Raw genomic sequence first — 23,668 nt, 5'->3', positions numbered from 1 at the left:
AGACATCCCACAGAGTAACACACCATGTTCCTATACACAGTCTGTCTGGGTGAAACGACACCTGTATAGAGACATCCCACAGAGTAACACACCACACAACTAACTACAACATCACCCTGTAGCACTGCTTCTATTAGCAATCAAATCCTGTCTTGGTTTCCAGTCATTTCAAATCCCAGGTTGGTAGCAGCTAGATAGACAGAGTGTGTGTGTGTGTGTGTGTGTGTGTGTGTGTGTGTGTGTGTGTGTGTGTGTGTGTGTGTGTGTGTGTGTGTGTGTGTGTGTGTGTGTGTGTGTGTGTGTGTGTGTGTGTGTGTGTGTGTGTGTGTGTGTGTGTGTGTGTGTGTGTGTGTGTGTGTGTGTGTGTGTTTGTGAATGCATGCATGTTAACAACAGGGTGACGGAAGACAGTCAACTTAGATGACTTCACTTTATTTTGCATTTTATTTGTATTTCAAGGGAAAGATTTACAGTCAATCCTCAAAATGGACAGAGGCATCAACAAAAATTATTTGGATTTCAACTTAATACATTGATATAAAATCTTTAATACAAATCCATAAAGATGATTGTTTGATTAAGCCATTGTTGATGCAATCAAAATCTCGACATTGGATTAAATGCTTAAATCTGCAGAGTGTTTCCCTACCACAGATATAACCACTGCATCAAGCATCTCCCAGATCAATTACATTCATTAAAAAACACAAGCTTAAGGAACAGATTTCAAATGAATGAAAAACTATTGAAATTACATATTATAGTTTGTTATGTGACCTCACATAACAGTTTCCCTCACCTTTCCTCCTTGTACTTGACAATGATCCTCTATTTTAATTCCCTCTCTAACGAAACTGAGATTTTCTCCTCTGGCTTCAAGGGGAGGTGACAGAACGCAATTTGAAAGTGTTTTTTAAAAATGTATTGTTTCTTTTGTGGTATCACTCAAGGTAGAAGATTTGTATGACTACAAAATGTACACTGTGTCTTGGCCATGAGCTGTAGTGGAGACGGATGAGTGGTAAGACTTCACTGGAGAGGAGAAGGATGAGTGGTAAGACTTCACTGGAGAGGAGAAGGATGAGTGGTAAGACTTCACTGGAGAGGAGAAGGATGAGTGGTAAGACTTCACTGGAGAGGAGGAAGGATGAGTGGTAAGACTTCACTGGAGAGGAGAAGGATGAGTGGTAAGACTTCACTGGAGAGGAGAAGGATGAGTGGTAAGACTTCACTGGAGAGGAGAAGGATGAGTGGTAAGACTTCACTGGAGAGGAGAAGGATGAGTGGTAAGACTTCACTGGAGAGGAGAAGGATGAGTGGTAAGACTTCACTGGAGAGGAGAAGGATGAGTGGTAAGACTTCACTGGAGAGGAGAAGGATGAGTGGTAAGACTTCACTGGAGAAGAGAAGGATGAGTGGTAAGACTTCACTGGAGAGGAGACGGATGAGTGGTAAGACTTCACTGGAGAGGAGAAGGATGAGTACACATTGCTTGTCTTTTCTCCTTTATCTTTATAGAACCTCTTCCTAGGTGCTAACTAGCCCGGATGCCTGTCAGTTTGCCAGGCGTTGGCTGGTCCTTTGTCACTGTCCTGCCAAACCGGAGTAAGCTGGTGGTGTATGTATGAGAGGATAAACACAGCACTTACTCTCTGGTCAGGGTGCCAGTCTTCCAGTCTGTCTCAGTCTGTTCTAGCTAGCTGTTTGGCATGCAGGGCTGGCTGACTGTTCAAATAGACTGAAGGCTACAAAATGGTTGTTAGTCACAATTTGAGGGGGTTTAGAAATGTTAACATGCAGAGCGCTGCTGAGACATAGGCCAATAGAGGGAGACAGGGTATTTACATAGGAGGCAGGCTAAGGTGTGTGGGGGTAAGGAGGGGGTGGGTGGTGTGAGGGATGGTTGGGGTGAGGAGTGTAGGGAGTGATTAGTGACAGACAGGTTGGAGGATGGATATGTTCCAAAGTGGTTGGGATGAGGTACATGGGGAAAGTGTAAGGGGGTTTGAGTGAGGTGTGTTGAGGTGTTGGTACATAAGGGGAGTCAGTGAGGTGTGTTGAGGTGTTGGTACATAAGGGGAGTCAGTGAGGTGTGTTGAGGTGTTGGTACATAATGGGAGTCAGTGAGGTGTGTTGAGGTGTTGGTACATAAGGGGAGTCAGTGAGGTGTGTTGAGGTGTTGGTACATAAGGGGAGTCAGTGAGGTGTGTTGAGGTGTTGGTACATAAGGGGAGTCAGTGAGGTGTGTTGAGGTGTTGGTACATAAGGGGAGTCAGTGAGGTGTGTTGAGGTTTTGGTACATAAGGGGAGTCAGTGAGGTGTGTGGGGGTGTATTGCAGCTAACTTCAGTCTAGATTATTTGAATGATAAATATGGGCATTAGATAACATTAGATAACATTAGATAACATTAGCTGAGGTACTTGGGGGATGGGAGGAAGTCTGGGGCTCTGGCGATCGTTGACATTTTTCGTACTGTCCTGTCGCCGTACAGCAAATCTCCTCCTGCTCATCGTAATGACGGTCTGCCAGCCAGCCAGATGGGGCTAGCGCCTGTCTGTCAATCACAGGTTTCCATGGTAATTCATGGACAGTCCCTCATGACAGTCCTCATACTGGACACCCTGGAGAGAGAGGGGGGGGGGGGGGGATTAGTGAGACAGACCTCTTAAGGTCAGCAGTCAGTCAGTCCAGCCAGCACAACAGTATGTATCTCTCCCAGTCTCTTGTGTGCACACAGAGTGGCAGGGTGTGGGACATAACAGATACAGTAGGTCCAATAATGGACCAGGCAGAGTCATTATTTACTACTCATGTAACGTAATTGTACCTCATAATGCTTAAAACAACAAAATATACACAAACCAGAAGAGCGCATACACACACGCATGCACTCACGCACGCACACACACACACACGCACACACGCACACACGCACACACACACACACGCACGCAAACACACACGCACACACGCACGCACAAACACACACACACGCACGCGTGCACACACACACACACACGCACACACACACACACCACTGACACCCATGATGTACGTAAACGTGGGCCGAAGGTGAATTTCCACAACACCCGTAAGGTTATCAGCACACTTAGAAATTAATAAATAGAATCCCATTTCACCGAGCTCTGCTAAACTGTCTGAGAGCTGACAACAGTGTAATGGACTGGAGTTATCATAATTATTAAAGGCTACTTATACCCTGTCTCCTGAGGGGTTTGTGTGAAGTACACATCCCTCACAGGTTAGAATCTGACCCCATCTAAATGTCCCCGGTTGTTGATCACTAGACCTCACAAAGGTCAGAGGTCAGGAAGTCAGACAGCTATCAGCAATGTGCAGGGCTGCAACATCAGGAAACCACTGTTTCTTATCACCACTCATTGACCTCCCCTTTCCACGCCACTTTGGAAATAATCACCTGCCACTCAGACATCCTTTACAGCAGTGTGTGTGTGTGTGTGTGTGTGTGTGTGTGTGTGTGTGTGTGTGTGTGTGTGTGTGTGTGTGTGTGTGTGTGTGTGTGTGTGTGTGTGTGTGTGTGTGTGTGTGTGTGTGTGTGTGTGTGTGTGTGTGTGTGTGTGTGTGTGTGTGTGTGCTCCAAAAGGATTAGCTGCTGTATATTGGCAGCAGAAAGCACTGTGCTTCATTCTCTCAGTCTCTCTCTCCACTGGTGTTGATGTGAATGGAGAACACATGGAGGACGGCTGACACAAAACACTCTGCCCCATGAAATACCTTCGTTTTAAACCATTATCACTTTGTTCCCCATCCATAGACGGATTATTACAGAGGTCATGGTGACATCACTAATTTCTGACCTTGTTGGCCTACAGAAGCATTCATAGAGATACAGATGAATTAAAGGAAAACCTCTACACAATCTGATGATCTTGACATCTCTCTCTTTCTCAAACACATTATTATTATTGTTTTTTTCTCTCTCTCTCTCTCTCTCTCTCTCTCTCTTTCTGTGAGGAGAGAAAGAACAAAAGATAGAGAAAGAGAAAGAGAGAGGGAGGGGAGGAGAGAGAGAGAGAGAGAGAGAGAGAGAGAGAGAGAGAGAGAGAGAGAGAGGGAGAGAGGAAGGAAGGAAGGAAGGAAAGAAGGAAAGAAAGACCTTGCAGATGTGGCTCTGTGGGGGGAGTAAACGCTGAGGAGGAATGAGTGAGCGGGTGGGGAGACAGACGGACAAGCTCAGAACCACACGCCAACACCAAACGGGACGAAAAGTGCCCTCATTTCACTGTGAGATGGTCTTGAAGTAATAACGCGCTGCTCCCCATCCCTCCCTTTTCGTGCGCCTCCGGGCAAGAGCACCTGCTGCCATCGACCGTCCGAGCGAAAGGGAGCTGTGAGCGCTCCCATATCTGGACCCCCCCCCCCACACACACACACACACACCTCGCTGTCTGTTTACAATGAGCCAGTCCTCACAACAACAAATAAACCAACTCAAAGACCCCCACGAGAACAAGAGCGCAAATTTGGTTTTCATACAACATGTGAAAATCATTCATCACGCCACTTGAATATTGTCATGATTTAACTCAATCAACTTTAGTATAGGTCATCATGCACTCGACTTCTGAAAAATCTTCCAAAGTTGCCTGATCGAAAAGCCTATATATTTTTCTAACAATACATTTTTCAATGAGTCATGCGATTCACACATGACTGGAGAACAAGGTGCTGAAATTACATAATGTCAGTCGCCATCATTTCAGCACTGGATAGCTCCCGTCCGGCCAGAACAGAATAAAGCACGCACAGATAATGATCTCCGTTTCTAATCTTGTGGCCGAAGCCAGTGCTTTACACAGGCTACAGGAGCCAGGCAGAAAGAGAGGCATGGGATCATATAGATGATGTAGAAAGTTAAAGTTATAGACATCGGCCCATTACAGCTTGTCCCAAAGTTTGTCCCAACTTCCTTTCTGAACTTGGTTACACTTTAGGTCTACACAGGTCTAAAGTTGGCAATTTACTCTGGTCTGGTCATGCACTGGCTTGGATCTGAGACTATCGCAGTTATACTAGCATTGAGATCATGACCAACGAGATCATGAACATTCGGAATCTCTGTTCGCCCCTTTCGCCTATCTGGGTCAGCAAAATTAGCATAGTCTGCTCTGCTTGACTGACCAACGCTGCCGGTGCGGGGAACCGCTTTTGTTACCCACCCATCCCAGGGGGCAGCACTCAGGTGAGGGCACTGGAGAGAGGAGGAGTCCGATTATTTCAAAAATCCTTTTCATTAGACCTATAATAAGGCAACTCTCCCAAAGATGCTACAAAGGAGTTGCTCATAACAAACTAAAAGTAAGTTTCGTTTCGTCAATTTAATTCACAGTCCTGCGCTATTGTGCGTCACACTAGAGGAATACTGTATGTTGTATTTGGTCGCCAAACAGTGACAGTTCGTTTGCCGCGCTGGGCTGATTCCATGCCTTCCTCCATTACTGCATGTTGCAGTGGTGGGAAATGAGTTCCGCGAGCTGCTGGCGTGCTGATTACCGCTCCTTAGGATCCTCTGTTTCTCCTTGGTAATTGATAGTTAGGCGCTGCTCTAATCAAATATGCCGTCTGTCTCCAAGATAGAGACCTATAGCTGGCCAAAATCACAGGCTTGGACGCAATGCAACTTAACTGGTTATTCTGCTACCAAACGAGGAATAATTGAAGGAGATTTTGTATTATACCTTTCTCGTTGTTATATCAAAACTCTGGACAAAGGTGTTTTTGTATGTGTTCTTTCAATATGTTTTGTGAAAGTTATAGATATTTCGTTTTAGGCCTTATTTTTCTTTTCAATTCAACAATCATAGCACTGCTGTCTTGTAAATGTCTTAGACATTTTTGTTTTTCTCATTAAATTGCACGATTTATTTTCCTTTCATTCACTGATGGGTAGAGAGACAGGCCTGTTCTAAAACACGCCAAAACTCTGTCCTCCTCAAACGTCTTTTCTTTCTACCCACAGACCCCTTCTAAAAAAACATTCCCCGCTTCCCGCGGTGCGTTAGCTTTTGTGTGGTCCCGGCACTGTCCCGTTTTTGTCACTTGTTTGACGGGTTCCCCGGTCCCCTCGCACCTGCGTCGCTGCCGGGTCCCTTCAGGAATGCGATGGGGCTTGTAATCGCCTTTGTGGGGGCATTGAGTTGTACGGCTGAGTGAAACTTCTCAACCTCACAGTGCTCCGGTCGCTGAATGGGGCTCAGCGTGGGGCGGCTCTCCAACCCACCGTCGCTGCCAAATTCCAACAGTGGCGCTCACAATCACTCCCACACAGGCCCCTCTACCACCAGGCAGGCGGGATGGAGGGAGAGGAGGGGAGTGAAGGGGGAGAGTGAGAGGAAAAGAGTCCATAACGATCTCTAAATAAATGACCCAGTCAAGGCAAAATGTTTCTCACCATCACTCTCCGGGATCGACGGTGAAAACCGGTTTAGGCCTCAATTACATTATGGGGTGTAGCCTTGGGCGATTGCTTTGTAAATGTAGACGATATAGCCTTATACTCACGACATTATCATTTTCACTGGGTCCCCATTGGCTTAAATTCCTCAAATAAAACCATAATATAAAGAAGAATTCAAAATGTGGATGATTAAACATCAAAGTTCAATCATCAAGACAGTAATTTCCCTAACTGCATGCTTGCTTATAGTTACTGTCTAATTGAAATTCTTCTGACAAAGAGTTCAGAACCATAGACTACAGAACATCACCCCTCTTATTCAAAATTGCTGTGCTTGTGAGAAAAAAACAGGTTAGTGTCATGAAAAACTGGAAGTAGCTCTGCAGAGTGGTGTTCTGGAGGCAGCTTTGCAGAGTGGTGTTCTGGAGGCAGCTTTGCAGAGTGGTGTTCTGGAGGCAGCTCTACAGAGTGGTGTTTTGGAGGCAGCAGTGCAGAGTGGTGTTCTGGAGGCAGCTTTGAAGAGTGGTGTTCTGGAGGCAGCTTTGAAGAGTGGTGTTCTGGAGGCAGCTTTTAAGAGTGGTGTTCTGGAGGCAGCGTTGCAGAGTGGTGTTCTGGAGGAAGCTGTGCAGAGTGGTGTTCTGGAGGCAGCTCTGCAGATTGGTGTTCTGGAGGCAGCAGTGCAGAGTGGTGTTCTGGAGGAAGCTGTGCAGAGTGGTGTTCTGGAGGCAGCGTTGCAGAGTGGTGTTCTGGAGGAAGCTGTGCAGAGTGGTGTTCTGGAGGCAGCTCTGCAGATTGGTGTTCTGGGGGCAGCTCTGCAGAGTGGTGTTCTGGAGGCAGCTTTTAAGAGTGGTGTTCTGGAGGCAGCTGTGCAGAGTGGTGTTCTGGAGGCAGCTGTGCAGAGTGGTGTTCTGGAGGCAGCGTTGCAGAGTGGTGTTCTGGAGGCTGCTGTGCAGAGTGGTGTTCTGGAGGCAGCTCTGCAGAGTGGTGGTCACTGTAGCTGGCACAGCTACGAAGTAATAAAATCAGATTTTAAATCTAACCTTAACCCGAACACTAACCCTAACCTTAACCCTTACCTTAATTAACCCTAACACTAAGTCTAACCTTAACCCTAACCTTAAATCTAACCCTAACCCTAACACTAACCTTAACCCTAACCCTTACCTTAGCTCTAACCTTAACCCTAACACCAAGTCAAACCTTAACCCTAACCTTAACCATGCTGCTAATCATAATGCCTACCATAATGCCTATCATTTTTGTTTCAATTAATTTGTACAATATAGCCAATTCTGACTTTGCAGAGAAAAGCAGCATTGCAAGATAGCAGGAAATAACAAGAGTAAAAGTTTTAACATGAAAAATCTAAACGTTCTGTGTGTGTCAACAGCCTGTTCCATAGCATGCGTTTCGGTGCATTGCGGCCTGTGCTCCAGCAGCGCCATGCAGTGCTGGACAAGGCAGCAGCAAGATCAGCCACGCCGCGCTCCTGGAAGAGCACAGGATTAAGAGGCAGCGAGATTGTTAAACATGTCAACGTGTAATTGCACGATAAGGCGCTCGCGAGGAATTCATTGGCCCAGTTACTTTCCCAGTTGCTTTCTCTATTCTGCGCTAATCTCACCCGGCACATTCGTTTTGTGCAATCTGTCTCCGTAATCTTCTGCGACAGAGCGGGCACCGAGAGCAGGCAGCTCGGCTGATTTTTTGGGAGGGGGTGTAGGAGCGGAGAAAATATGCCGAGTCGTGATAAAGTGACGCTAATTATCCCCATTTAGGACAGCGAGTGCATGGGATCGGGGCTTTACGGGCGCGGAGTGTGCGCCAGCGCTGATGGCTTCCAAGTGCGGAATATATCGGTGACGACAAGATAAGAGTATTTATTGGTCAGCCCCCCTCCCTTTTCCCCTATTCCCTTCCAAAACCTCCCCATCCCCACCTCCCTCCCACGTCCCCATCTGAGTAGGAAATTATTCGGGTTAAATTTACCAGAATGCTCCTCTTTTTAGCCTGGCGATGTGGTGTGACGTGCCCCACCTCTCTGAGTTTTCAGCGTTAATCTGTGTCGCTTTACATCTGCATATAAATACAAATAGACACCAAGCGGGACATCCTATGCGCTCCTCCGCTGCGTAGGAGGGGAGCTCTGAATACACCACATATTTCTTTTTTCAACTGCAGAAAAGTAAGTTTGGACTAACCCGTGTATACTGGCCCTACACCATATCACTGTCTGTTTAGGGTCCAAACGTACATTTCAGAGTTTAAAATATATATATAGGAGACAGGTGCAGGCCAATGAATACATTATTTTTCATTGGCCTCCACCTGCCTCCTGGGGTGTAGGCTCTAAGGTAATCTACACCCATAATTAATGTAAATCAATGCAATACACCTGCATGTAGGCATATAGATGTGCATAGGCCTACAGTATAAGATGATTCACTCGTTTTCTAAATTATGAAATAATTTGCTATCCCTGATTGGGGCATTTTCTTTCATCAGCTGGTGCTAAATTAAAAATAATGTCCACATCATACTGTAAGTTGTGAAACAATGAAACACACTCAATATTTAAGTTTCCATAAACTAAATTCCACCCAAAATGTCTATACACTTAGAAAAAAGGGTCCTAAAAGTGCTATTTGACTGTCCCCATAGGATAACCCTTTTTGATTCCAGGTAGAACCCTTTTTGGTTCCAGGTAGAACCCTTATGGGTTCCAAGTAGAACCCTCTGTGGAAAGGGTTGTACATGGAACCCAAAAAGGCTCTACCTGGAACCAAAGGAGATCTACCAGGAAGCAAAACAATCTTATTCTAAGGGTTCTCCTGTGAGGACAGCAAAAAAAACCTTTTCGTTTTTTAGATAGACCTTTTTTCCTAAGTGTATACTGGCCCTACAGCCAGCCTTCAATGGGACAGACAAAATAACAATTATAATGCTGTTTGGGGCCTGATCTTGATCAACCAAAACAACAATAACCTGAAACAGGATTTAACATTGACTGTTTATACAATCCTATTCAGGCACAATAGAAAATACCATACTCATAAAATGTCTCAATGCACCAGAGATGTTTATTCTAGGCTCTTTGGTGCATTGACACAGACAGCCCTATTATTATATTTTGTCCCCAGTAATTGTTCTTTTGACCAATCACATACAATCTTTTCACATACAATCTTTTTCAGAGCTGATCTGATTGGTCAAAACACCAATTAGTTTCCAAAATATATCTGAATTTGGCTGCCTGTGTAAACGCAGCCTATGAAGCACAGAAAGGGACAGCAAGGTATTGAAGTGTGTCCTCGTTCTCTCGTTCACCCCTCGTGGAGGGAATAGAGTGAGACAGATGGAATTCCCTCCCCTCTAGCCCATGCCTACTCCCATACATTTACACCCATGAGAGTGATGGAGCAAATTCCCACTTTAGGGAGAAGTGTATGGAATCATATCACAGGCGGAGAGAAGTTCCCTGAGGTCATGTCACTTGTTGCTGATTACAGAGATGGCAAAGACTAGTGCTGGAAGTTTCTACTGTTCATGTGCATTGACCAAACCTCCCGCCCTAGCAATGATATTACAGTGGAGATGTATTTGACAAGCAGATAAGAACAACAACTACAGTTGAAGTCGGAAGTTTAAATACATCACAACTCAGTTTTTCACATTTAATCCCAGTAAAAATTCCCTGTCTTTAGGATCACGACTTCATTTTAAGAATGTGAAATGTCAGACTAATAGTAGAGAGAATGATTAATTTCAGCTTTTATTTCTTTCATCACATTCCCAGTGGGTCAGAAGTTTACATACACTCAATTAGTATTTGGTAGCATGCCTTTAAATTGTTTAACTTGGGTCAAATGTTTCAGGTAGCCTCCACAAGCTTCCCACAATAAGTTGGGTGAATTCTGGCTCATTCCTCATGACAGAGCTGGTGTAACTGAGTCAGGTTTGTAGGCCTCCTTGCTTGCTCAAATTTTCTATAGGATTAAGTTCAGGGCGTTGTGATGGCCACTCCCATACCTTGACTTTGTTGTCCTTTAGCCATTTTGCCACAGCTTTGGAAGCATGCTTGGGGTCATTGTTCATTTGGAAGACCCATTTGCGACCAAGCTTTAACTGATGTCTTGAGATGTTGCTTCAATATATCCACATAATTTTCCTGCCTAATGATGCTATCTATTTTGTGAAGTTCACCAGTCCCTCCTGCAGCAAAGCACCCCCACAACATTATGCTTTTTTATGGTGGTTTTGGAGCAGTTGTTTCCTCCTTACTGAAAGGCCACTGCCTTTCAGGTTATGTCGATATAGGACTTGTTTTACTGTGGATATAGATACTTTTGTACCTGTTTCTTCCAGCATCTTCACAAGGTCCTTTGCAGTTGTTCTGGGATTGATTTGCACTTTTCGCACCAAAGTACGTTAATCTCTAGGAGACCGAACGGATCTTATTCCTGAGCGGTATGACGGCTGCGTGGTCCTATGGTGTTTATACTTACGTACTATTGTTTGTACAGATGAATATGGTACCTTCAGGCATTTGAAAATTGCTCCCAAGATGAACCAGACTTGTGGAGGTCTTGGCTGATTTCTTTTGATTTTCCCATGATGTCAAGCAAAGAGGCACTGAGTTTGAAGGTAGACCTTGAAATACATCCACAGGTACACCTCCAATTGACTTAAATGATGTCAATTAGCCTATCAAAAGCTTCTAAAGCCTTGACATCATTTTCTGGAATTTTGTTTATAGGCACAGTCAACTTAGAACGTAAACTTCTGACCCACTGGAATTGTGATACAGTGAATTATAAGTGAAATAATCTGTCTGTAAACAATTGTTGGAAAAATGACTTGTGTCATGCACAATTTAGAGGTCCTTGCCGACTTAACCAAAACGATAGTTTGCTAACAAGAAATTTGTGGAGTGGTTGAAAAATTAGTTTTAATGACTCCAACCTAAGTGTATGTAAACTTCAGAATTCAACTGTGTGTTTCATGAACATATAAAGCTGCTCCCAAAGAGGAATTCACTGTCATTTCAACATGCATTTTTAAGTGATCTTAATGACTGGATGAAACACCATATTATTCTATTCTCATTTTTAAAGTAAGTGAAACAACTCGTAAACAGCGTGACCCCTAATGTCCCCTCCCAGCACAGCCAGAAGAGGACTGGCCACCCCTCAGAGCCTGGTTCCTCTCTAGGTTTCTAATCTCCACCTGGCACAGCCAGAAGAGGACTGGCCACCCCTCAGAGCCTGGTTCCTCTCTAGGCTTCTGATCTCCACCTGGCACAGCCAGAAGAGGACTGGCCACCCCTCAGAGCCTGGTTCCTCTCTACCCGGTACAGCCAGAAGAGGACTGGCCACCCCTCAGAGCCTGGCCTGGTACAGCCAGAAGAGGACTGGCCACCCCTCAGAGCCTGGTTCCTCTCTAGGTTTCTAATCTCCACCCGGCACAGCCAGAAGAGGACTGGCCATCCCCCAGAGCCTGGTTCCTTTCTAGGTTTCTAATCTCCACCCGGCACAACCAGAAGAGGACTGGCCACCCCTCAGAGCCTGGTTCCTCTCTACCCGGTACAGCCAGAAGAGGACTGGCCACCCCTCAGAGCCTGGTTCCTCTCTAGGTTTCTAATCTCCACCCGGCACAGCCAGAAGAGGACTGGCCATCCCACAGAGCCTGGTTCCTCTCTAGGTTTCTAATCTCCACCCGGCACAGCCAGAAGAGGACTGGCCACCCCTCAGAGCCTGGTTCCTCTCTAGGTTTCTAATCTCCACCCGGCACAGCCAGAAGAGGACTGGCCAACCCCCAGAGCCTGGTTCCTCTCTAGTTTTCTAATCTCCACCTGGCACAGCCAGAAGAGGACTGGCCAACCCCAGAGCATGGTTCCTCTCGTGGTTTCTTCCTAGGTTCCTACCTTTCGAGGAAGATTTTCCTAACCACTGTGCTTCTACATCTGCATTGCTTGCTGTTTGGGGTTTTAGGCTGGGTTTCTGTATAGCACTTTGAGATATCAGCAGATGTAAAAAGGAATTTATAAATACATTTGATTGATGGCCTCGTAATGTCTGCAGATGATCCGCTCGGATTCTCAGTGAAGCACAAAAAGACAAAACTCTCACTCACTTATCTCCGTTTGAAATCTCCCTCTCCAGCACAGTGATTTCATCTATTATGGTCTTCATTCATCATGGCACAGAGGAAAGAGATATAACATCTCATGCACACTAACTCATCTCCGAATGTTCAAAGGGTAAGTGTGCTCGCTATAGTAGGTCTATGGTAGGGATGCAGATTGTGTCAACTACTGACCAAAGTAGGTTTTTTTTGTATCCACACTGCTACCTATTCAGGTAGGCAGGCTTTGTTTAGGGATTTAGGAAACAGACTGAACTTTGACCACTGCACCCATAGCAACAAAACAGCCAAGTTTGCACTTTCCTCCCGAATGGACCATTAAAATGACTTCAGCTTGTACTTATCAGGATTATCTACTCACAGTCAACGTATTCAAAAGTGGGAAATAGTCGGTCACAAGAAAATTGTTCTAAAATAATCAGATGAAGACCTGCTGTGTAGGTTTATATACGAACTCATTTTGGTTTGAACAAATCGTTATTATAATAATAATAGGTTTAATGTTAAGTCCAATAATTTAGGACATTATGCTATTAATTAAAATTATATTAGGCTAGTTTATTGGAAAAAAATAAGCTACCAAACATCCTACAAACTAATTTGGTTTAAAAAATATTTTTGGGGGGTGATAAAATACAGTCTAGAGTATTTGAGGGAGCCTGAATAACTATATTTCTCATTCTAAATGTACTAGTGGCATTTGGTGATCGCTATTCGGAATAAAAGCGTTACATCCATGTATAGGTCTGTTTCATCCCTGGAGAATAAGACGTTTTTCAAAAAGCCACGGAAGTCAGACAAAAATATCAACTCGAAACAGCTTTGCTCTTGTTTTTACAGGGCTATAAGCTATAAGAATGTATTTTATGTCATGTAGAAATATATAATAATATGCTATTTGAATAATACATTGCACATTTTAACAACATAATTAAACTTATACTACATCAGGGCTATTGTCTAACCAATACCTGCTGAATAGTCTTGTCAGTAATACAAGTATAATAAACTCTACTGCATGTAGCCTAACAGCACTCAAATTACTATGGGAGTTAAATACCATGAATAGAATAGAATCAAGAACAACAAGAACAACACATATTAACGTATATTAAAACATATGGCATATGAGACGCGCATATCCTAAATGTTTATTCCGGAGGACTATAGGAATACTGTGTCTCTTTGTGAAATCTGTGGACCCTGTTTCATTGTAACAACTTGCACGTGACTTTACAAAAAGTATTATAAACCCATAAATGTAAACCCTGAGAATAGTTCGGGTGGACCATGGGACCGTCCTCGTTTAATCAAATGGCCAAATAAGCAGATATGCATAGGTGATATTAGTAGTTGATACGCATTTTAATAACGTGCTTAATGTTACGGGTTCGCCAGAGACACGTTCCCCTTGTAAAAAACAACAACATTTACTGTTGCCTATCCGTAGCTTTGCGTCAGACTTTTTGATCATGTTCGTGTGTTTCAAATTAAACACAACTCAAATTGTAATTTGCAACCGAAGATAGTGAACAATAATCAAGCTAAGACTTTTTTTGTAGGACCAGAGCAACATATGTGTGAAATTTATTTTAATTGTATTTCAGCGCAATCGCACCTCGTAAATTATACAATAGCAATTGCGCATCAGTCTTTTAAAATATTAAAATTATTCACAATTTACAATAATTATTACAATAAAAAGAGATAATTATGATCATAAATAGACATAGTATAAACGGACATGTTTACAAACGCTTGGGTAATTAGCAAATGGGAAAAAATCAATATTGAAACATTTTTCATGATTATGAAAACCATGTTATCTTATTATTCTATAACTTACAGTGAACCCAAAATAATACGATTATAGTTAACCAAATGTATTCATTCATTTGGCATCGCCCTAAACCCCAAGTGGGTTTAATAAAAAGGTCAAAATTATAACACAACAACCAATATTTGAACTCATATCCTGTGCGTAAGAGACTGTATATACTCCAAAAGGCGAAATGGATAGGCTAATTTACCTTTAATTTACATCACCATAAACATTCTGTACAAAATGCAGGTAGGCCTAGTTCAGTGATCATTTAAAAAAATATGTAAATATTTGGTTATGTTATTTTGTGTTCTGTTTGCAGTTTCCATAGTCTTATGAATAGCTTAATCTATATATGTGTTAACGGAACCGTTCCGTTCACCGCAGCCGTCGCACTCTGGTAATGCTGCGGCAATGCGTGGAGTCTACTTTGCACCGACGGGTCCCCGGGCTCTCCGGTCGGTAAATACATGCTTATCATCTCTCTCAAGTCTCCGGGGCAAGGGCCCCTGGAGTGAGTGCTAACGGGAGGGCTTACGCTCGGCTCTGACTTCACCAGCGACCCTAACGTGCTCATGGCAGCGGAGGAGGAGACGCCAGAGCTCTGGTGCTGCGTGTAGGTGATCCCGCCGTAGCCGGACGGAGAGGCGCTCATGTAGCCCTGAGAGTTCGAGATGGGGCTGTACTGGAGCGCCGACATGTCGTAGCGGTGCATGGGCTGGGGGTTGTGCGGGTGGTGGTGGTGGTGTGAGTGGTGGTGGTGCCCGCTGCCTGGGTGCTGGCTGTAAACTAGCTGCGCCTCCTGCATCATCGCCGCGGCCGCAGCTGCTGCAGCCACTTGCCCTGAGTACGCACCGTTCGCCCAGCCGTTCATGTGCGTGTAGCCTGAGCTGGCGGAGCCCCCGTGGCACCCGGGGCTCTCTAACCTCTGGCCGACCCCGGATGAACCCACCCCGACCCCCAGACCCATTCCACCACCGCCAGCCCCAGAGAGCAGGCCACCAGCCAGAGAGTATTTGTCCTTTTTCAGCAGGGTCTTGGTCTTCCGTCTTGGTCTATACTTGTAATCCGGGTGCTCCTTCATGTGCATGGCTCGTAACCGCTTCGCTTCATCGATGAAGGGTCTCTTCTCCGCTTCCGTCATCACCTTCCACTCCGCACCCAGCCGCTTGCTGATCTCGGAGTTGTGCATTTTGGGGTTCTCTTGGGCCATCTTTCTCCGCTGCCCACGGGACCACACCATGAACGCGTTCATCGGACGCTTCACCCGGTCCTGATTCGCTTTGGACCCGCTGTTCGGTCCCGTCTGCCCCGAATTTGTGTTCGTTTGGGGTCCAGGTGAATGGAGGTCCGTCTCCATCATCATGCTATACATTCACCTGATTTTCAAACTTTCTACCAACAGAAAAAAAATGTCTGATTTAGTCGGTGCGCGAGTCTGGCAGAGCAGGTACACACGAGGGATCAACAATCCTATACCTCAAAATGAGTGAAATGTAAATTTAATTAATAATCCAAGAAAGAGGGAGTCTCAGAAATGTTCTGTGCGTGCTTTATCTCCTCTCTTGTTGTTTGTTCACATCCACTGACAGAATGCGCCTTTGAGCCACTTTCCCTGTCAAGAGTTGAGAAGTTAGTTAAAGCGGCAGCCATACGATGTGCCTTGACAGCGGTTAAATGAGCCACGAGCGGCCAATGGCGTTCTAGAAGCAGAGAGATTTGCATGGCGCTCAGTCAGGTGACGCTGAGCTAGTGAAAGAGGAACACACTGGGGGAACATGATGGAAAACATTGCGTGGGCATGAAATCTGAGTCCGTTTGCCATTGTCAATACTAGACTTCTAGCCTAAAAGTTTTTCAATCGCATAGCCATTATATTGTCTAGGCCTATAGGGTAATAGTGGGTAACTAGCCCCGTTAAGAACAATGACTAATTGCTGCCACAAAAAAAGCTACAATTGGATAAAAAAAATTGGTATGTGGAAAAGGTCATGCTTAGGAGAAGAAAGGGAGATAAGTAAAAGCACCATTAATATCCGCACTATGAGGAGATTTGATGTAAAGTCCTCTTTTTAACTCACCTGCACATTAATTGTATTTGTTCTTTCATTGATGTTCCTTTTCATATCATTGATATTCCTTGCACTAAATATTATTTGAAAAATGCAAGATTTTTAAATCCCAGCAGTCTTTAAAATGTAATTCAGGAGCAAAAGGTTTTCAATTGTCGTTTTTTAATTAATATAAAATTGATTTGAATATAATATTGAATGGAATATTAATAATAACATTAAATAACATTGGAATATAACATTTAATAACAGGGGATGCCAATTGAAAGCTCTCTCTTTACACATGAAATGCTTTGTAAAATAGCTAATAGGCTAAGTTGTATTAAGTGTAGTTATCAGTCCCTAGTGGAAACATTTACAACTGAAATTAAGCTTCGTTATCTTTTTAAATGTATTTTACCTCAGATGATCTGGTAGTAAGGTTGCTAGCTAGTACTAGCAGCTTATGCTAACTAGCTAGCTGGCTATCATTTACGTCTAGTGAAGTTGCTAGATAGCAAGTTAGCATAAACTAGCACTAATTGTCTAAATGACAGGTAGAAACACATTTTTTTTTACCAGGCAAGTCAGTTAATAAGAACAAATTCTTGTTTCCAAATCTTATTTCTAATGCTCTAACCACTAGGCTACCCTGCAGCCCTAGAGTTCCATTCTTAACCATAAAGGGGTAACTATCCCCCAGGGGGCAGTTAATCTCTTGTTGGGAATGGCCCCAAACACACTCATCCAACATATTACCCCTTGACAAAAAAATATTAACATTTTCCTCTCTAAACAAGCGGATTATTTATCTTAAGGCTTTCCTACTTGCATATTTAATTTTAAAAAATGAGATCTAACTTCATTGGAACTTTTTCAAAATATCAAAACATTTGATCATCTCCAGAAGTTGTGATGACACAGCAAGAACAGTGACAACCAGGGAAAATGTTGGGGAAATAATTTGGTGACATCTTGTGGTCTTGATGTGTATTGTGGGGGGGGGGGGGGCAGTTACCCCCTACCACCCCTTCGTTTTAGAAGCTAGAGAAATTGTCATAGGCTACTTTTGTTTATTGCATTATAAGTAAAATTGTGAGTATTGCCTGCATCATGTATGCCATATTTAGAAAGCCAATAGACAATTAGATGGCCACACGCACGCGCGCACACACACTGTATCGCGTCATTAAAGACAACCTAACCGTGCGTTAAAGGATGGCTTCATCAGATGGCATTCTTTTATGAACAAGCCAATGGAGTTGTGGGCTGCACGAAGAGATTTCACTATTTCTAATCAGCTGTTAAGGAGGCTAAAGCAACAACACAACACTGAATCCCTGGGGCAGATTGTAGACATAGACTGTCATTGCTGTCATCTGAAGGAGAACAGCATGGGAGCCTACTGTGCGCCGTTATGTTCACAGAAGTGTTGCCACAAGACTTCCCAAAGACATTTGGTAAACATACATGGACATCAATGTAAATAATTATCTGACAAGTTATAGACTTGGTGATAGAAACTACACCACAATTCGTTTTATTTAAAGATGTGGAAACACCACGCAAGCTAATGGCAATGCTGTATTTTTAATTACACGATTGGGTTAATAGTTTTAGGACAAAGCTTATATATACATAGTTTACAAGGCTCAATCCGTGCACATATAATTCACATTCCATAGCTGACCACCCGTGAAAGGCGCAATCAGCGGCTAATTGAAAGGCAAAACAACATACCCATTCCCCGCCGCGAGGCTAACGATTTAATCATTGTTCGTTGCTTTTAATTAGATTGATATAGCCTCCAACACGTGACCGAGATTATTCAGATGTAGATCTATCTATCCTTCTGCATTCTGTAATATGGTTAAGGGATCTCACAATGGTGACCTGGCGACCCAGGTCTCATGGTTTAAGGTCGAAGATTAGATATTTTGGGGGATGTGACACGCCGAGAATGGGCTACTGACACAAGCGCGCCAACCTAGAGCGCACTGATACCACTCTTCCTATATCAAATAGAAATAAATATGAGCCTCCCTTTTGACTTCACGTCACAACTGTTGCTACCTGGCTACAACAACTAGGACTACTAGACTAATACCGACAAGGAGAATTATAGAAAATTGTATAACAAATAAGAAGCATAATAATAATATGGCTACATTACAGCCTATAATAACACACTTTCATAGGCCTGTTATTACCGGAAAACTCATGTAGGTCTAGATATAGTTTCGATTAATAAGAAAGCACATAATCCACAGAGACAGGTTTTGGACGTTATAGACTAATCTTAAATTTGTGATAACACCAACATGCCATTGAATTATCTTCACAGGCCTATAGGCTAATTACATTGAATTATTATTGCAATTTAACATATTCTAATAGTATGAAAATAGTGTTTTGCTGTAATAAACCATGGTCTGTTGTCTGATATTTGGTTTAGTGATCCATTAAAATAAACCACAGGAGAAAATGTGCTGGAGTGTATATATATATACATTTATTTTCTTCTTCTATAAGGTGTGTGAACTTCCCCTGTTTTTGAAGAGCATATTTGAACATCGACGTACATCTTTCTGGAAATTGTAGGTATACTAAAGGTTACTTTTGGCTATTTTTCTGATTAATTTCATTTAGCCAAAAAGTCAGATGGAAGGTATTAGAAATTATCGAAATGACATATGTGCTGACATGGTGACCTGAACACGTATTTCATCAAGGCAATGACAATCAGAATTGTTTGTATTATTATCATCATTATTATTATTGGTAGGCTATTATAATTGTTATTACATATTATTCTGACATGTATTCAATATTACAATGATAGGCTAAATGTTTTTTAATCCTCGTTAACATCATCTCAAAATGTCTGTCAGAAATCAGAATTCAAACAGCCTGAAACCAAAGGGAAACCAGCGTTGAACATCGTCATTGAGGGATTAGCCTTTGGAAACGCAGTGCGACCCTCTTGGGTGATATTTACCTTCCCTGACATTCTCGATCACTCGCCTCGCGCGTTAGAATTCTCCCTACTTCTTTATGAAACGCTACACACGCGCCGCTGCAGGTGCACGCGCGGCGGCAAGGGTCACAGCAGCTACCCAGCCCCCTCAACCAGCCTAGAACAATACTCGTTATTTTCTTTCTTTCTTTGATTCGAATTATATTCTGATTAATGAGTGATGTTGGTGGACCATGCTGCCATCAGCTATTGAATTAAGACTAAACTACCACCTTTGCCCAAAGAAATGAAGCAAAATTAGGTTTACCTATCACTCTTGCAATATCATGTGCTTTGACATTAATGCCCTGAGGAGGTAGGAGAACAGAGACGTTGCCCGCCGTCCCCAAATCAGGTCTTTACTTTCATCCCCTTCCGCGTTATTATAGTTATTTGTCTGGTACTCTGCCACTACTTTATATGTAGATTTCTACAGGGGAAATGTGCCTAATACACAGCATGCAGTTTGGAAATGGTCATCATAGGATCCGATAGATTGGATGTTATTTTGTTTCGTGTATTATCGGTGGCTAATTATTTCCTATAATTTGATATTAATCTATCAAAACAAAATTGGGAAGGATCCAGTTTCAGGTCAGGCTACGTATCAAACCGTTCATTTTTTGCGCCTGTTACGAGGAGTACTGATTGTTGAATTTAGCATGGTTACAATATGACAGTGTTTGTGTGTCTGGATGAAGGGTTGGAATCATTTTTTACACCATTTTGAACCAGCCTGCACACCAACTCGATTTATAGACATTGCTTTTTTGATAAATTTTTATGTTGAATGAAAATAATTTATTATAGTTGACTTCCACAGGACTGACAATAAAGTGTGAAGCGTCGGATAACGCTTATACAACCAGGTGTTATAGCAAATGTGTTATAGTTGGTTGTTTATCGGGCATGACACAGTCATCTGTAGTCTGTTTGTGTTTTTATTAACCGACCCGGCTATCATGTGAAAACACCTGTTTCAGCGACAGAGATACGGAAAGCTGCTTTATCTGTTGATACATGTCTGCCCTCTACGTTCAATTAACATATATCTAATGAAGAATAGGCTAAATCCAGCTAGGAGTAATGCAAAGAGTCGAGAGCGCCTAGCGCATGCGTTATTGGGTCTGGTGTTCATTACGCACTCTGATTCCAAGACTCTCCGAAGCACTGAGACTCGCATTTGCCTCAAATTCAATTGAACAATACACAAACAAAAGTATTATACTTTATATGCGGTGGTTTAAGGGTCAACGGAGTACATGGACTGACGAACCCAAAGTTGCAATTTATTCTATTTAACTATCTTAACTCATCATAAAACATATTGTTACACTAACAGTTTTCAAACACAAAATATTTAAGTTCTTCATAATACATATCTAAAAGGTATTTCTACAACAGCAACCGGAAAATGAAGACGCGGCAAGGGAAAGATAGACTAACCAACCTCCTTGTGTGTACAACAGCCGAGGTTATGCAAATTGAGGCAAGTCTCCCTGGTCGTCCCTCATATCGTAGCCAGTGAAGTATGAGAAGATTCCTTCCCCCTCCTCTTAACGCTGTCCTAAACCCACCAAAGCTTATTGTAAGACCGCCATCCCCACTACACTCTAGCGGCTGTCGGTGCCATCCGTGCCCGGTGCCCAAACCCACCACTCAACACACACTGAGGCGAGAGACAAGAAGAAATGACATTTATTATATACTCTAAAATACCATTTCAAGTTATTGTTTCTCTCGGCGAAAGGGGGTTTGCTTCTTACATAATGAAGCCTCTTTTGTTTGGTGCAGAACAATACAAAACAAGTATTCTAATAAATAGCCACTGTTTTGTTCGCTCTCAGGATGAATGGACTCAAGCGGTTGGGTTCTGAAAAGCAGCTGCGTCGCATTCAGGGAAGAGGGGGGTGGGGACTTGGCCGCGCCCAGCCTGCGGATGCCGACTCACATTACTGGTCCCAACGCACTGAATGAGAGGATAGGTAGAGAGAGAGAGAGAGGAGGAGAGAGCAGAGGAGAGGATAGGGAAAAGAGAGAATGGAGGAGATCAGTTGCAGAGCAAAGGCCTAAGGAGTGGGAGAAGGAGAGTGGGTTCACTTACGATATTCATAAAGCTCTATAACACTTTTAATTAAATTCAAGTGTACAGTCTTGAATTATTTGAGCTGAAATAAGGGTTGCAGATTGTATTTACAGTATCTGCTCTGATTACCCTTATATAACTCTGATTAAACTACCAGCCATCTGCTTGTATGCATAGCAATATCCATGGTAAAATCAAACAAATGTATGTTTCACATTTACATTATGCATTCCAACAAAACCTCCCAAGTATTTAGAAGCATTTCCCCCTTTATTTTATGAAATAATTAAAGTTCCCCCATCAGGTGATCACAGGGCACTTCTAGGGTTTATTATGTAAAAGTCTATTAGCAGACCTTCACAGCTTGCCACCACATGGGTCTGACAGGCAGGCTGTTACACTCAGCATTATGATGGAGATTGATGCACACACACACACACACACACACACACACACACACACACACACACACACACACACACACACACACACACACACACACACACACACACACACACACACACACACACACACACACACACACACACACACACACACACACACACACACACACACACACACACACACACACTCACACTCTTTTAATGGCAGGCAGGCAAGCAGGTGTGGGCCCTGGCTCTGCAATTTAACCAACAAGATCTCACAGTTTGACCAATTTGACTTCAGATGCTGACATCTGTCCAGTTCACTCCGAATGTCAAATTTTGAAAGGGCTCCAAACGGCAAATTTCGAGGTGTTTTGGACAACCTGGGTTGCTCCTCCTGCTGCAGTTGCACCCTGGGTTGCACCGCCGCTGTCGCTGACACCTCACAGCACCTCCCAGCAAGCGTAGGCATTGATTCTGAATGGTTAAGTAAATGGTTAAAGTTTGGTACAGGATTAAAACAAAAACAGATAAAAAGAGTGCCAATCACTGAACACGTGAGATGATAATAGCTCTCACTGCTGGCCCTAGTGGACTCTTTAAAAATATATATATATTACCCGACGTCCTGGGCACCTGGACAGACGTCGGATTTCAAAGTGGATCTTGAGTGACCTGGCTGGTTTAACAGGTCAATCTGTAAGGCAAATCTGGCTGTGTGATGGCCACATGGAACTCATATGGAGCTGACTCCCAGCTCCATTGTCTCCAGTCTGGTGTAGTAGTTGAGCTAGTCAAACACTCGGCATGAGGAATTAACAGTCAACCATTTGGTTTGTGTAGTGAGTTACTGTGAAGAAGTTGCTCTGCAGATAGTTATAAATAGTAGTAAACTGTAATTAAACAGTAATCCACTTTTAACCTCATAATCTCCAGGAAACTTTTTCCATTATCTGTAATGTTGTGAAGAAATACTTCAAAACTGGTGCAAATTCTTAGTTAATTTACTTCTAGATGCACCCCATCCCGTTAGCGGGATCATTTTCATCAACACCCGCTGAATTGCAGCGCGCCAAATTCAAATAAAATTACTGAACATATTTAATTTTCATGAAATCACAAGTGCAATATAGCAAGTGCAAACACAGCTTAGCTTGCGTGTCAGACTTTGAAAATATGTTTTACAGAGAAAGCAATCCAAGCGTTTGTGTGAGTTTATCGATAACTAGACAAAACATTATGAACACCTAGCATCAAAGTAGCTTGTCCACGAAAATCAGAAAAGCAATAAAATTAATCTCTTACCTTTGATGATCTTCGTATGTTTTCACTCACGAGACTCTCAGTTACACAATAAATGTTGCTTTTGTTCCATAAAGATTATTTTTATATCCAAAAAACCTCAATTTGTTTGGCGCGTTATGTTCAGAAATCCACAGGCTCGAGTGGTCACGACATCGCAGACGAAAATTCCAAATAGTATCCGTAATGTCCACAGAAACATGTCAAACGTTTTTTATAATCAATCCTCAGGTTGTTTTTAAAATATATAATCGATTATATATCAACCGGGATTGTAGCTTTTTCAATAGGAGAGGGAGAGACAATGGCTGCCCCACTCTGTTGCGCATGCAAAACTCATGCGAACACCCAGCTATCCACTGACGCAATGTTATCTTTCTCGCTCATTTCTCAAAATAAATGCCTGAAACTATGTCTAAA

General features: G+C 43.1%; 2 protein-coding genes across 6 annotated transcripts in view; one reads left to right on the top strand and one right to left on the bottom strand.

Annotated features, from left to right (window-relative positions):
- LOC135519031 (CRACD-like protein) overlaps window positions 1–23,668 on the top strand; it is a 555,588-nt gene that overhangs the window by 232,551 nt on the left and 299,369 nt on the right. The window lies entirely within an intron of this gene.
- On the bottom strand, window positions 429–22,042 carry LOC135519028 (transcription factor Sox-1a-like). Of its 5 annotated transcripts, none has more exons than XR_010452246.1 (3): window positions 20,925–22,042; window positions 4,141–4,372; window positions 429–2,623 (listed from the first exon to the last, which is right to left on the bottom strand). XR_010452246.1 is itself a non-coding variant. In XM_064944060.1 (2 exons), exon 2 carries the CDS (start codon window positions 15,780–15,782, stop codon window positions 14,757–14,759), a length of 1,026 nt encoding a protein of 341 aa, XP_064800132.1. In that variant the 5' UTR covers window positions 15,783–15,802; window positions 18,199–18,440; the 3' UTR covers window positions 14,718–14,756. The 5 variants fall into 5 exon arrangements, 1 of the variants encoding a protein (XP_064800132.1); XR_010452247.1 differs by lacking the exon at window positions 4,141–4,372 and having other exon boundaries at window positions 20,925–21,443; window positions 21,690–22,042; XR_010452245.1 differs by lacking the exon at window positions 4,141–4,372.

Source organism: Oncorhynchus masou, chromosome 29 (genome assembly GCF_036934945.1).
Source record: "Oncorhynchus masou masou isolate Uvic2021 chromosome 29, UVic_Omas_1.1, whole genome shotgun sequence".
Taxonomy (NCBI): Eukaryota; Metazoa; Chordata; class Actinopteri; order Salmoniformes; family Salmonidae; genus Oncorhynchus; species Oncorhynchus masou.
Note: the sequence above shows the minus strand (reverse complement) of the source record. Positions and strands in the feature narration are given on the sequence as shown.

Coding starts and splice junctions, on each gene's coding strand:
- LOC135519028 (XM_064944060.1), bottom strand. CDS start 15,782: ATGTATAGCATGATGATGGAGACGGACCTCCATTCACCTGGACCCCAA.